The sequence below is a fragment of the Athene noctua genome, chromosome 7 (genome assembly GCF_965140245.1).
Source record: "Athene noctua chromosome 7, bAthNoc1.hap1.1, whole genome shotgun sequence".
Taxonomy (NCBI): Eukaryota; Metazoa; Chordata; class Aves; order Strigiformes; family Strigidae; genus Athene; species Athene noctua.
Window position 1 is genome coordinate 11,406,462 of NC_134043.1, and position 15,609 is coordinate 11,422,070.

The 15,609-nt window shown below is 44.9% G+C and overlaps 1 protein-coding gene across 1 annotated transcript in view; it reads left to right on the forward strand.

Moving 5' to 3' along the window:
* SLC12A8 (solute carrier family 12 member 8) overlaps nucleotides 1–11,299 on the forward strand; it is a 50,269-nt gene extending 38,970 nt beyond the window's left edge. The window contains exons 9-13 of the mRNA XM_074910647.1: nucleotides 1,390–2,065; nucleotides 2,938–3,035; nucleotides 5,000–5,117; nucleotides 7,306–7,366; nucleotides 10,011–11,299. Of these exons, the coding sequence (XP_074766748.1) occupies nucleotides 1,390–2,065; nucleotides 2,938–3,035; nucleotides 5,000–5,117; nucleotides 7,306–7,366; nucleotides 10,011–10,176 (1,119 nt within the window). The 3' untranslated portion in view covers nucleotides 10,177–11,299. The remainder of the gene's footprint in view (nucleotides 1–1,389; nucleotides 2,066–2,937; nucleotides 3,036–4,999; nucleotides 5,118–7,305; nucleotides 7,367–10,010) is intronic.
* Nucleotides 11,300–15,609: the final 4,310 nt, after the last annotated feature.

Below are 15,609 nucleotides of genomic sequence, written 5' to 3' on the forward strand. Positions count from 1 at the left end.
GATCACTTTTCTCCTTTCCTTCTCTCTGACACCTTGAAAATTGTCTAGATTTGGTTTATGGAGAGTTAATATTAATAACTTAATAAATTTAGTTTGCCCTTACCAATCTGTTCCACATCAGTTCTTCTTTTCCGTGGTGGAAGAAAGTGTTGTAGTCACCATAACCCAGCTGATGGGAAGGACACAAGTGTTTTCTGTAGAGTTAAACCCAAGCCAGAGGCATCCTGAGATTGTCCCATATGTTCCCCATCTCAGTACATCTTTCTGATACTGAAGATGCTTTCTGAGAACTGTGTTCTTTTGTCCTCGAGTTGTATTTCTATTTCATTGTGAAAAGGCATAAGGTCCAGAACAGGTCCCCTTTTCTATTAATAAATAAGAATGGAGGAAATAGAAATAGTTTCCATTTGAGCTGTGTGTTTATTAAAAAAAGCACATGCAGTAAGTGAAAACCTGAGATATTTTGTAAGATATAAGATAATTTCCAGCGAGGTCTTTATGCAGCCTGCACAGGCTTTTTGGGTACCAAAACTACCAAGACAGTGCCTGGTCCAAGGAAGGGCATGTTAGACCTAGGATTAAAGTTAATAAGGTGCTGGCTCAAGTCTTTCCAGCCCGATGCCCTTTGCTTTGTCTCTCTTTTTCTCCTCCTCTCCCTGCCTTCACCCCACCCCAAACCTGAAGAGCAGGCAGTGTTTCTCCTGGCTACCTGCCTTCCCAGTGCATACCTGGCATTGCTGGGGGCTGACTCCCACCCTCCAGCATCCCGGCTGCCTAACCTCTCTGCTGCTTTCCTCCCTGTGCTGGGCAGATGTGGCTTGGTTGGACGGAAGGAGTGAAAGCCCAAGTGCCCAGGCTCAGCAGACCATGGATTTAGCTCAGCCTCATGTCAGGGCAGGGCCAGAAGCTGCTGATGTGAAGGTGGCACTGCTCCATTCAGGCAGAGCTTCCTTGACTGTGTCTGGCAGTCAAAGCTTTTACATTGGCAGTCCTGTAGAGAAATTAGAGATGAACAGTTAACTCTAATTAACACATTTTATTGCCAGACTTCCCACAAGCCCCACAAATCTCTCTGAAGGTTTATTGCTGCTTTAATGACATTGTTTTACCATGGAGATATGGAGTGAGAGTGGATTAATTTTCCAAAGACAAATCTTGAGTAAGGCTCAGAGGTGAGGTGGAAGCTCAGCAGCTTTTGGCTTCCAGCCTGTTCTTTAATTTATTAAGCTGGTGAGCCTCTGCTTGCACATGCATGCATGTATGTCATGACTAAGGGGATACTGCAGACTGCCCAGGTAACCACCCATGGCAGCTGAGCAAGTGGAGAATCCTCACAGCGAGGCTCATGGTTATTAATTTAAATGTAAGTTTGTTTTATTTATGAACTAGAAAGGACCCAACAAGACTCCAGTGGCTGCAATTTGCTTAACAAGTCTCATCACCATGGCTTTTGTCTTCATTGGGAAAGTGAATGTTCTTGCTCCCATAGTCACCATCAACTTCATGTTGACATATATTGCTGTAGACTATTCCTATTTCTCGGTGTCCTTGAGCTACAACGTTCAGCAGAAACCTCATGAGACCCAGCTGGAAAATGCTAGACCTGCTCACTCTTCCCAGCCTTTAATTTCCAACAAACCCTCCAGCCGGGCAGCAGATGGAGTAATTCAAAGCAGGTCAAATGGTACCTTGCTAGAATTCACAAAAGACATGGACCAGCTTTTTAAACCATTTCGTAGTGAGAAAGGTACTTGCAAAAAAGGAGGAGCTGAGAATTTAACCCAGAAGGTCAAACAAAAGAAGGCAAAGAAGCCAGCCAAGCAGACCTTACAAGACAGCTTTCTCCTGGATTTCCACCATGATGCTCCCCCAGCTCAGTACGGCTGTGATGAGACTGCAGAGCCCCACGACGAGAGCCAGCAGGACCTGGCTGAGCAGGGCTGTCGGCGTGACATGGGTCCATGCTCATCACCTGCTGCGGATGCCCAGCAGCCACCCGGGCTGCTGGAGCGGGGAGCGCAGCTCTGCAGTGAGGTGCCGGCACTCTCCAGCCGGAGAGGAGAAGGTAAGGGCTGTAGGAGATGGATGTCTCCATGCTCATGGGGGAATGGTGTATAACCTTGGTCCTCTCAGTCCTTTCCTGAAGGCAGGTGTGAAACTGGCTTTATACGGGGCTGTCACTTGGTGATTCATAGTAATAAAATCATTTCTTCCAAGTGAGGGTAGAGTTCATCAAAGTGCATCCTATGCAATTTCCTATGGCAGGTTAATCACAGGAAAGCAGGCAGGACTATATTTAGTGTAGGGTTGTTTACTATATACTCATTATTCTACACATGCACTCTTAGCACTGTACATTAAAAAGGTTTGGAGTGTATCTTGGAGTTTACTTCATCTTGGTGCAGTGTAGGAGGGATGGAGCTGTGTGAGCCTATAACTTAGGCTATCAAAATGCAGTGGTCCTTGTGCCACGGGTGGAGTTTAATTCAACATCCACAGCTAAGAGTCTGAATTGGTTTTGTTGGTGATAGGGGTATTTGATACTGTGTCTTTGCTTGGAGTTTGTCATCTCAGTGCTGTAGTGTTTTATCGGCATTAGTCAATTAAGCTTTGTAAACCCTTCCAATGGAGAAAAGCTTTATTTGTTGTCTTCTGCAAACAGGGGAACTGAGGCAGAGATAGGCAGATGTGACCTTCAAATGGACTCAGCACCAGAGTTAGCAACTTGGCTTTTTTCTCGCACTTCTTTTTTGCTTTCTTTGTAGAGGTTTGGGTTTAACTCTTCCATACGCTGCTGTCAGCTAGAACTTCTGCTCCGGTTTTCTGGAGTCTGGTCATGTAAAATAGAAAATATTCCACTTTAGCTCCTTTCTAAATGTCTCTCTTTTTTTTTTTTTTTTTTTTTTTCTTTTTCTTTCTTTCTTTCTTTTCCTGTAGAATCATCTATAAAGCAACAAAATCCAGAGCTGGGAATTCAGCAAATACCAGAATCCTTCTACTCCAAATTCTTCAACCATTGGATTTCTTTTGCTGGTGTAAGTAATTTTATTTTGAGCACTAGTTTCTGATGGGACAAAATGAGGAAATTCCTCCCCTACTGCAGTGTAAATGCACTCCGGTACTTTAAAATGGCTTTTGTTTCTAGTATTCCGGGTCACCTGAATTAAGTACTCAAGGTACCATGCATCCAGCCATTCAAATTCAGAGAAAGCCAGATGACATATTAATTAAAACAACAACAGCAAAAACCCAAACCTCAAGCCAAACCAAAAATTTTGTATCTTAGGACTTCAGAGATGCATGTCTGACTGGGAAAAAAATCAGTGTCCCTTTTTCACTGTGTGCCAGCCTGCTTTTTCTTGCTGTGGGATGGAGTGAGACATTAGCTTCAAAGCTGTGTTGCTTTTATTTATGAGCCAGTTTCTGCAAGCTTGGGGTGGAGTTTCATTAGTGCTGACCTCCTGATACCAGCAGCCCGGCTGTGAAATTCCATCTTCTGAGGGAGGAAAGTGAAGCATTCGTCCAGCACGTTACTTTAAAGAATAAATAGCTTTTAAGTAGCTTCTGTCTCAAGCTGTCGAGGAGTTTAAAGACATTTAAATTCATCTTGGAAAGATGGATTATTGGGCAGATGACAGGGAAAGGGTCAGATATGCATAATGAATGACCCATATGGCTTTGCTGCATAGATGGGGATTTCATAGCTGTATGTAAAATGTAACAAACCCACTGAAACAACACACTAAACCCTTTTAGTTTAATCCTCAGATGGAGTTTGACACCTACTTTTCAAATTCACTGCTGCTGCTGCCAGCAGCTGGCTTCTGGTGAGGGGTCCCACCGGACTGCGGTGTCGGGGGTGGGGTGGATGTGGATGTGGAGGCTCCTCTCTGGCGATGACATCTTTAGGAGGTTGCACCCTGATGCTGTCTCTGGGCCCAGCAATTAATGTGGCTCCCAAACCGTGTCATTGCAGAGTGGTCGGCTCCTGGCCTTCGCGGGGGAATTTGCTTTACAGAGATGTCTGATGTGTTCATTAAAGCAGATTTGGTTTCCTGTCAATAGTCAGTCTTGGAAGGAGGTTGCAGCAGAGCAGAGAAAGGATCATCAATGCAAAATAAAATCACAGAAGCAAACATCAGATGCATTTGTTCATCCTGGCTCCTTTCCCCTTTGCCCTCTCTCTCTTTGAGCTTCACCAATTGTGTCAGTAACATGGGAACCTCATTGCCAAGAAACCTCAGCCATGCCATACCCCAATCTTTTCAGATAACACTGTGTGGAAATGCTCTACCTGAGGCCAAAACCCACATGCTGTGGAGTGTTTTGCAGGCAGGAGATGGTGTGGTTCCCAAGGGGTTCTGCTGCACTGCCAGCCTCAGCCACCAATGCCCAGGAACAACCCACGTGGTTGCAGTTGGCATCATTCCTCCCGTGGGCAGGACCTGGGCTGTGCAGCAGGTCTTGTGCAAGCAGAGCCTCTGTTGTGTCCCCATCCCGGGGCATCATTAAGAGGGAGACACCTAAACCAAAACACTCATCAGGATAATTCTGAGTGCCTGTGTCCTGGGTTCTGACTGTGCATGTCTCTTACACAGTGCTCCCAAGAAGACCCTGAGAAAGATGGAGGTGCGGAGATGCCATCAAAGCACTGCTTTTGTATTTAAAACCAAGATGCAGCATTTCCAGTAGAAACAAAAGAGCATTTGCTGATGCTCTCGTAACAACTTGAAAGCCTCACTGCCTCAGTTATTAAAGAGTTTCTGTTAGAGTTGCAATGCATGTTCATCTTGCCAGGGTGAGGAACAGGCTGCTGACCCGGTGTCAGGCTGTGTCTGAAGGTGAGCAGCCTGCCTGGGCACTGCACTGCCAGCTGTCCCACAGGGCCAGAGAGGAGGTAGTGGGGCTGCTGGGCTTTGCAGAATAAGGACTGTCAGATTGGCATCATTATATTATCTTACGGACTCTGGGGTAACAACAAACCGTGTCTCTCCAACAGGCAATCGTGTCCCTCATCATAATGTTTGTCATTCAGTGGATCTACACCCTTGTCAGCCTGGGTGCAGCGGTTATTCTGTATTTCTACATTGGCCAAGTGAGCCCAGGGCTCCCCCTTGGTGAGTATTTTTTTTTTGCTGTATTATTAAACCTGCTTAAAAATTCATTGAACTTTAATTTAACTTAATTAGGAATTGAGACTCTTGTGTTTAATATGCAGATGACACAGTGAATGATGAGGTTTTGTTTCATTGCTAGTTTTAATACATTTTCTCTCCGAGTCTTTAATATTATGTTGGATTCTAATTGTAACTAGCATTGGTTTGATAGTTTGAACGTGTTTATTACTTTATTATATTGTATTTTAAACAGCAAAGCCAGATACTAATACTGAGACTTAACAGGGATGGCAGATTGTAAATGTATCACAGCAATCAGAAAAATCTGCTGTAAATACATTTTAATAAACTTAATTAATCAATCTAAATCCACCTGAGAAAACTTTAAGGAAAATGGGAATTATGACGATTATCTCATTAAATCTCAGCATTCATAACTGTGGAACAAGAGAGCCTTTTGATTCCAGAACTAAACAGTTTTGAATATATTAGGAACATAATCTAGGAAAGTACTTTTAGGCAGAGGGCGTTAGAAAGGTCTGTGCATGTGATCGGCTTAAACAAGTCCAAAATTAAACAGTGAAGCACATTCAGAAAGCAGCTCATGAGAGCCTACAGGTCCTTGGCACGGCTGCAGGAGGGTTTTGCATTGGTCTGTGTCTCTGAGGGGAGAGGCTGATACACACAGTGTGTGCCTACTCATGTACTTATGCCTACGTATACATAGGTGCATACATACATATATGGGTGCATGCATGCACGCATGGGTGTGCAATTTTTTTTCCTGGATGAGAAAAATCAGGAGCCCGAGTTCTTGTCTTTTAGGCAATGCAGAAATAGCTAACTGGATTTATTTAGATGAAAGGTTATTTAAGTAGGCACTAGATTCAGAAACCCTGACAAAAAATCCAAAACTAGTTGTCACTCAGTAACCGTCAAAACATTGCTCAGCAATTTTCTTTCTACTTAAGGAACTTCTTTTCTATGTATCTATATGGGATAGTAGAAAAGAGCTGAGATTGTACTTCCTAATTTGTATCTTTTGAAATATGTCTCAGTTCCAACAAAGTTTTTTATGGCCCCCATATATTAAGCAAAACACAAATAATGTTTTCAGGCTTTGGCGTTTTCTTTGGCTTTGTATATTCACTGTATTATATCTCTGTTATCTGCTTTTGAAATATTTACCCAAAATGACTTTAAAAAGAAATTCTGTCAGTGTGTAGGGGATTTTGGAAGGTGATTTGACAAATAGCAGTGTCATTAGACATTTTATTCTTGGTTTCTTTTGCACATGCATTCCCATGCATACAGTAAAACAATGCATGGCAAAGAAAAAATTAGAAATGAACACTCAAAAGTTCAGCCTGATTTTTCTTTGGCTGTGAGTGAACATTATTTTGTGGTTATGTGGCATCCAGTAGTCTGTGAGTTTGTTCTCCAAAGGACTGTACAACCCTTCTGTCTAGAAGGGTTGGAAGACACTGGCTTGAGAGATGCTCTGGACCAAGGACTAGAGGAAGACCTTCAGAACAGAAATCTTCTGGGATTTTGACACGTCCTCCTTCTTGCTCTTCCTCCCCAACAGCCTAAGCCAAATCCAGCAGGCGCTGCCAGGTCTCTGTTCTCCTCCCTCTCCCTCACCACAAACTTCTGCTGCTGCTTTTGCTGACAGCTTGGGCACTTCCCTGCCCTGCAGTGAGCCAGTGCAGGACACTGAATCTACAGAGAAATCAGAAAAAATTGGTGTAATAAGCTAAGCCAACTCTCCATGGGGTCAGACAAGAGGGAAGGAACGATGAGATCACAGCCACCCTGGCTGAGGTTGGCTGAATGGCTCCTCTGTCTCCCCATCCCTGCAGTGGGAATGATCTTTGCTGTCCAGGGCGGAAAAGGTACTGCAGCGGGTGTCTGTGCTTTGCTCACTGCTTTACTGGGATTTTCACAGGCTGTCAGTCTAGGAAGGGAGAGCTGTTCTCCATGCGAAATTTGGGTTAAGTTTCTTGACAATCATTGAAAAGCCGCAGTGTGTGGGGAGACTGCAGGAGTGTTCTCACCATTGCAAAATCTTTGTGTACTGAAGGCTAATAGCAAGTATGTTGGTTTGAGATTTATGCAAAAATTCAGTGGTGTAATGCTATTATGAGAGAATTAGCAGTGTACTGACTTCTCGTGCCTTTCTCTGTAGGAGCAGCAGCGAATTTCAGTTTCTTCAGCTGGATTAAGTCAGTTTTGATCACCTCATGCAGGTTGGTACCAGTCACTTGGCAGTGACCAAGGCAGTGCTTGTTGTTCCCCATGACGCATTAATGTGCACAGGGAGGGACGGCAGAGTTGACTTGCTTATTACCTTAGGCAGTCCCTTCTTGCATACTCAAAGTTATTCATAATGGTAAAAATAACTGTTTGCTCCGGTTAACCTGGTGTATGGCTGGCCACGTAAGTGGGAGAACTGGAGTCTTTGCCTTATGTGTGGACATGTGAGCTGCTAACCATATCTCAGTGCCTGAAGCTTTATCTTACCCCAAAGGTCTGTGCTCAACCTTGGTGGCTCAGGTTAGAACTGGAAAATCTGGTAGGAAACGAGGAACAGGAAACTCCATCTTTTCCACCCACCATTCATTGAAAACGAATTACTGTGGTAGTGGTGGAACAGGCACATGTGGCAGCTGTGCTCGAATTTCAGAGGAAATTGTGGGGGAAGCCTCAATAGCTACAGGGCAAATACAATAAACAAAGTCTTCAGTGAAGGAGCCGTTGAGTACTGAGGGACTGCAGTAGCATTGTCTTGGGTTTTTCCTTCCCATAAGACCTTAAGGGTTTTGTTTGGTTGGCTATTAACTAGTTTTGTTAATCTGTTTTGGTCCTATTAATAATTACTTCTATCCCATTTGGGTTTCCTGTAGAGGGTGGTGACCATCTCTGCTGCTGTACAATGCAGTTGGATTTTGAGGTTCGCAATTTGTTGGGTTGCTTTTTTGTTGAGGTGGGTAAGCACTGTAGTAAGGACTGCACAACATGAGCTGCCATGCATTATGTGTGCAAATTTGGTGGCTTCTTTAAAATGAATGAAAGTCTGGGCATTTAAACACACTGGCAAATGCCCATATCTATCTTTCCAGCTCCTACCTCTGCCCACAGTGCCTATAACATGGCCATATGCCTTTGGTAACAGGGGTGGCTTGGGAGAGAAGCCGGGGATGACTGGACCTCTCTTAGGTCCCCATGGCAGGTCTCTGGCACGGCCCAGAACAGACAAGTCAGTTCTCTGGCATCACATCCATCCCTCTCTCTATCAGACCAGTGGATGTGTCCGAGTATGGGACTGGGTCCCTGAAGACCCACCTGTCCTGCACATCTCTTGCCACAGATAGCTTTGTTCACGCACCTACTGCCTCTTCTCACAGCAGTTGTGTAAAGCTGTCCATTTGCCTAAGCGTTAGGCGTTGATGCCCAGGTTAGGCAGACTACCCAGAAGAAGAGGAGTGTGGGGGTGTAGAGGGTGTGCACTGTTTTCTGCATCTCTCATTTGGAGTAAAGGGTTGTCCCCCACCCCTTTTCATGTCTGCTGACCAGTGACATGAGCTGACCTCAAGCCAGGGGTGAGGAGATGAGGATGGGGACAGGGTGCATGGGGCTGGGCTGTGCCCCATTACTTGTGGCCCAGTGAGTCAGACCCCACTGCTTCATATTCTGGACACTTGTCTCTCCAGTTCCACCTCAGCATCTGGGCAGATTCATGGCAGGTCATTTTAGGTCCATGCAGCTATGATGATGGAGCAGGACTTTTCCTCCCAGTTGTACCTTGGTATGTCTCAGCCCTGTCTCCTGCCTGTTGTCAGATGTTCCCCACGGGAGGCTAGCTGAGATGCGAGGCTTCATGGAGAATTACCATGTGTGGAAAGGAGAAACTATCCCTCCCAGAGAAGCAGCCCCACTTCTTGTGGGTAAAGATGCTGTTGTCGCAGGGGGATTTTATCCTGCAGGTTACCAGACTGGCACAATCCTTAGTGCTTCTGTCACTGCAGTTGATGAGCAAAGACCCTGCTGAGGAGGGCTGAGTGGGGAGCTGGTGAGTGCCCAAGGCAGAAACTGATCCTATCTCTCTCTCCTCAGAGTGCAATCTCTGCATCAGCCAGCCAGTTTAGTCAATTTAGCCTAATGCCAGGGCTCCTGCTCATGCTGGCACAAAGACAATTCTGATCTGCCTGGGGGTCAGGTGGGTCATTTTGAAGCCCACCTTTGCTACGCTGCAGGAAATTGCATTGAATTAATTTACAGGTTTTTCCTAAGCTCTGTTTTCTTGAAATCCAGGCAAGATGTTTAATGAATTGGAGGTAAAGAAGAAATCTCATTAGTCTGTAAGAGATTTGGAGGCAACCAAGGATCCTTGACACATCTAAGGCTCTTAGGTGCTCAATGAGGTCTGAGTCAGTGCTATAAGCTCTTACAGTTTTGATTTGCAGTAAGGTTTTCTTAAAATCAGCCTCTGGGATAAAGAGATTGCAGGAAAATCTCTTTCATTTAAGAGAGTTACAAAAATAATTGTACACTAAAGCTTAAGTTAACTATAAGAAGGGTATTTTTCATTAGAAATGGTTCATGCCCCTTATTCTCCTGAACAGTGTGGAAAGTGTTTGCCATAGCCAACATCCAAAGAGGAAACTTATTTGTTAAGAAAATGTATATTTTCCAGTGTTTGCCGGGGGGAGTATGTTTTTTGTGAAAACATTTTTCTTAGAAGGTGCACATTAGCTCTATGCCTCCCAAGGGTGTTGAGAAGGATTTAGCCTCTTCTTGAAGCACCCTGCCTTGTTTGCTCAGCCGGGAGCACGGCTGCTAATGGATGGCAAACAAGGGGTGATGCAGACACCTCTGCTTCTCTGTTTGCAGGAGAAGGCCCTCTCCCAAGGAGCGGATTGTGGTGACACCGTCCTTTGCAACAGTTGGCATGGAGACCACACAGCTCACGGAGGAGAACGCAGACTTTGCTTCACGGGACCGCTATCACCAGTCCTCGCTTATCAGCAGAGAGGAGTTTGGGAATCAATTCCAGTAAAGGACACCAAAAAAAAACCCAAACAAGCTGTCACTTCAAAAAGCATTTAGAAATGCTAATGGCTGCCATGGTGCCTTGTGAATACTTGAATATATACGAAAAGGATGTGAATAATTATTTATGTATTTGAGGTTTGCTTGTTTATGCAAACTACAACATTGCTTGGTTTTGAATCTTATCCAAACTGGGGGCAAAAATGCAAATGAAAGGGCCAATCCAGGGAAGTGATGAGTTACTGAGGACAATATAATCCTTTTAAAGAATTCAATTATAAGCACTACTGAGCTCTAAAGACCATTGCTGCTATAAAAGCTTCCGACACCCCATTTCACATGTCCTCTGGGTGACTAGGGACACATTGTGCCTGGGAGCAGTGACCTCGGCAGCAGGAGCCAGCACCCCTCTCCCAGCTGTGCCACGGATGAATGTGACCTTCCAGGTCAATTCACTTCTCCTCTTGGCATGAATTTGCCTGCTTGTAATACAGTAATTTTCTACCTCAGCATTTCAATTACCAAGGTCTTAGAAAGTACTTTAAGGCATTAGACAATAGGCCAGAATCAATGGCAAGTGCAAGAAGATTATGAAATATATTCACAACTGGGATCTCACATTTAAATGGAGTAATGCAGTATAATGACCTCTACTCTAAAACTGTGAAATGATGTCTTAGGAGCTGTTCATAGTGATTTTCGACATCCTTTCTGACATGACACCTGGGACCTGACAACATAGCTGGGTCCAAACAGAGCATCTCCTGGCTGAGGGGACGGATGATTCAGAAGTGCCTTAACAAAATACATTTATCCTCATCTTTGCTTGTTTTGCTTAGAGCCCATCACATAGTGAGCTCCCACAAGGAGACGTTTCTCCTGTGTCTGTGATTCGGGATGTGGGATGTTCAGCTGAGAATGCTTCAGGATTTCCTGCACAGACCTTGGTGTTGGTGGGCAGTGGCTGTGGGGTGGGGTGAGGTCTCACACGGACACTCCCATCACTGTTGCTTGTGTTCCCCAGGGAAAAGCCCCTCTGCTGAGTGCTGTCCTGCCTGCAGGCAGCGGTCCTGGTGGAGCCCCACAGAGGTGCAAGGGAGGGCTCTGGGCTGAGACAAGCTCCAGCACCACAAATCAGTTCTGATGCTACAAGGAGGGGGAAATCACTGCCTTTCCCTTCCTTTAATGTCTGATTGTTTCAGCCTTTAGATTATTTATTTCTTCTTCAGTGCAATAAAAGCTTGAGACACCAGGAACTCCTCTCTGTGCTTGCTGTGGGCGTACTCGATGCCTTTAAGCACCGTTCTGCTTGCCAGCACTCGGTGCCCTGGCGTTACGGGCCATGGGGGACCCCTGCCCCATCTCATGGTGTAGCCGATTGCAGCTTTGACTCTTCCAGTTTTCTTACAGATGGAAGAAAAGGAGGCTCTCTGCTGAGATGAAGAAGAGAGCAATCTGGGTGCACTGCAGAAAGCATATTCATTTTTCAAGGTTACAGGTCTTTTAGTAAGTGTTTTTAAACTTAATCTATCTCAGTAAAGGCAAGAGGGAAGTTATACTTGTGTGGCCAGCTCTGGGCTGCCTCAAGTTGGTTGTTCTGTGTTGGAGATGCTCCTTCCAGGGTTCCCTTCCTTCCATTGCCTTTTGTCTTTGGTTTCCAAAGAGTCTGGATCTGTTGGGATGTGGCTCTGTGCTGAAGCTTCTCCTGGGTTCCCTGGGACCCACAGCTCCAGAGGGCCCACCCTGTGCTTGTAGCATTCTTGACCTTGGCAGCTACTGCTGTTGTACAGACTTCAAACACTCCTTGGTGCTGACCCACCACTGGCAAGCCTCATGATGATGTGGTATCCCCTGTTACAGTTTGATAAACAACCATAGTGCCATTACTGTAAAATCTTGTATTTTATAAAGTCCTGTCGCATGAAAATACTGTGGGATGCCTTCCCGCCCCCCCCCCCCCCCCCCCCCCCCAAAGATGGGGATTACCCAGCCCTTCGTTTCTCTGTAGCTTGAACAAAAGAAAATCCCAGAGCACAGCATTAAGTGATTAATGGGCAGAAATTCCTGAGTTAACTTCTTTGTTAGCTTCTAAGCAGTTTAATTCCCTTCTTAAAATAAGGCAGCAATCAGGACATCCAGAGAGGGAGGATGGGGAAGGTCCCTTGGCCATGTACCTCACTGAGGAGCTGCACTGGTTGAAGCCAGATGACTTGGTGGTGGGGAGTGTTTGTGTCTCTGACACCATGGTTCCTGCTCATCCCCAAAACTGGGATGTGAGGGGTCAGAGATACAAGTAGCTTCTCCCCTGGTCTAGCAGCACTGGGAAGGTGCTACACAACTTTGCTTTCAGATGACTAAGTCTGCAGCAGCTGTCCCCTTCCCCTGACACCCCGTCCTGCCCCTTTAGCTCCAGCAGCCCTTGGCATCTGAATGTCCTCTGGAACAATTCCAGCTGTGTCTGCTGATGAAGCCTCCACTGACTGCTGGGGTAAGGCATTGCACTGAGCAGGGGCTTGGTGAGAGGATGTCTAGAGGGCTCTGGGGTGCAGGGATGGGTCACACCTTGGTATTTCTGGAAAAAGGCAGCAGCAGGGCTGGCATCAGTGCCAGATGGCAATAGCTGCTACTGGGACCTGGCAGCAGAGGAGATGCTCTGCAGAGTACGTTGTGCCTGGGGGATTCTGGTCCTTGGGCTCCACGTGCTGCTGCTGAAGAAACTCTTCCACCTCCTCCACTGGCACCACCAGCACAGCAGGAACCAGCTCCCTGCACCACCCAGTAAGTATGGGCACCTGGTCCTTTCTCCCCTCATATCTGCAAGGAGGAATGCATTGCACAGGGCTGGTTTCCTTGCTGCCATTACAGGTCATGAGTAGAGCAACTTTCCCACTTAATACTTGAAAAGGGACACACTGATCTTTCTTGGGGCATTAACTCTGGCACAGTAAGAGTGGAGGGAAGCCTCATGTCAGCACTGATAACCCCACAGACTCGTTAGTGTTGGGAGACTTGATGAGTTCATTCTGTACAGGTATACAGGGCTTTATACATCAAGGAAGCTTTTCCATCAAGAAAGAAAAAGCAGTTGCATTGCCAAAGATTGGATTGTTTCAAAAAATCTGTAGCTCCTATAGCACTATTAAAAAATGGGTGAAATTAGGGGTAAGAATTTATCAGCTTCACATTTAGTGGTTGAAGGGAAGAAATTCAGGTGGGGATTGCCACTGCAAATGGGAATGTGCTGCTTTCACCCCGCCAGGATCCAGGCTGTGACTCCAGATGTTGCAGCTTTCATGAATTTTCAGGTTCCCTGAAGATGGGTTTGGGACCCAGATCTGAGCATCATATGTCCCATATAGGTTACAGCTCCGTTAATGTCATTATGAAAAGGTCCTCCTATCTTCTCAGCCATGTAAGCTTTGTTAGCATCTATAATTATTTTCTTTTCAGCTGGAAATTTTACTTTTTTATTAATTATTTGAAAAATTATAATATTTTGCAATAGGTCGGGGCGTGAAAACATCACAAGAGGGATGTGGATATGAAAGCTTGGACTTGTTTCTTTTTGAAGACTCCAGCTGTAAATTGGTGGCTCTATTTTTGACGGCTTCCTTTGCAGAACATACAGGCACAGAAGGCAGTGAAAATAAAGATTTTATTACTTGCCTTGCACTATTGCCTGGAAGCTCATGATGTGTTTCTGATCCTACAACACTAAACAGGTCTGGAAATCAGAATCTTCTGCCTCAAAAAACTTAGAGCAAAAATAATCAAGACTAAGAATGGGCAGGAGAAAAACAAAGTTTTATTGTGTTATTGGCATTAAGAGACAACTCCTCAGTTGATATAAATTGTCATCATCTCCCCAGATCTGCCTGTGTGTCCCATTAGGAGTCTGCATGAGGAGAACCAAGCTCCTTAAATCCTTAGCTCAGCTCAAACCTGTCTTTTTTTTCTGCCCTCTTGGCTCTCTCTTGGTCTTTGAGTTTCCTTGGATGGTCTTTGCTGTGTATGGTGGCCAAAAAAATCACGCACCTGCCATGGTCACTTATTCACAGCAGATAGTTGTGACCACAGTGTTGAAGTAGCAAAGAATGATGACAAAATATAAGATGATGCTTCTGTGCATGACAGAATGTAGGCATGGACGGCTCTTTGTGCTCTGTGAGCTGGTATGCTCTCATCCACGCATCTCTAGTTCAGACAGAGTTTCTTAAACAGCATTATGCTTGCTTAACACCTGCAATGTTGGAAGGGATTTGCTGAATCACAGGAGCCAGCCTAGGATTAACATTTAGGTTAGTGGGAAACCGAGGTTATTTGAATTATTGCCCTTGCCTTGTGATTTTTAGAAAGGGCAATTACTGAGATAAAAGACAGAAAATTTTGTAGACAGGCTATAAGTATGGTAACTCTATGTAAAAGAGGTATATAATGGACTTGCTTATATTTCACAGTAGTGTGTTGCTGAGACTCAGATTTGGCATAGCATCACTTAAACCTGAGATGAGGTGAGACCTCAGCAGTAACAGCCTTAAAAGCTACGGATGAGAGGCTCTAGCAGCAAACTGCAGGCTAGAAATAAATAGCTTTAAAGCCTGTATGTCTTTAAAGAGAGGCTCCTTCCCTTTCCGCTTTCTGCTCCTTGTGGCTTTTTTCATATGATTTTCATGTATGTGACCCCCAATACCTGGGATTTGCCCCCCTCGTGTGAGAGTGAATGGAAGCATGGGTGCGCTCCAAGAAATGCAGTGGTCAAGGAGCGCACCTGTGGTTTTATTGGATCCAAATGTTACTTGTAAACTTTGGAGGGGCTTCTTTCTGGATTTTAAGGATGCTGCTGTGCAGTGTTTTGCTCAGCTCCGAAATGGCTGGGTTTTTCTTGACGTGCTCCAAACCAGAACTGGCTGAAAAGGATCGTGAAAGAAATAAATTAGAAATTTAGAATTGCTTCTTCCCAGCTAGATTTAAATGGCTGTTTGGTTTGGTGTTTTAAAATGCACCATCATTTTAATTTTTGCATTTTTCTATGAGGGATGAGAAGAGACCACAAGACCTGTATCCATTCTGACCTCCAAATGGCAGTATCTGGAACAAGTTGCTTCCAATAGAGGTACAAGGCAAGCAATTCTCGTAAAAACAAATCAATAAAATACCACCACCCCCAAAATTTCAAGAAAAATGGTTAGGTACTAAGTGCCTTTTGGATGATTAGGATCCATTAATGGATGGCTTACGGCATTGAGAGGAGATGGGGAAGGTAATTAATTACTTGGTTAGGAACTATCTGTCTACTTCAGAAACTCAGGACTTTTAATAACAAATTCCAGGAGTAGAAAACATTCACTTTGTACTTTAATTCATCATCAACTTAAAACTTGTCTGAGGTTTATGAGCCTGATCCAAGATTTGGACAGATCTGGGCTGAGTTTCAAGGGAG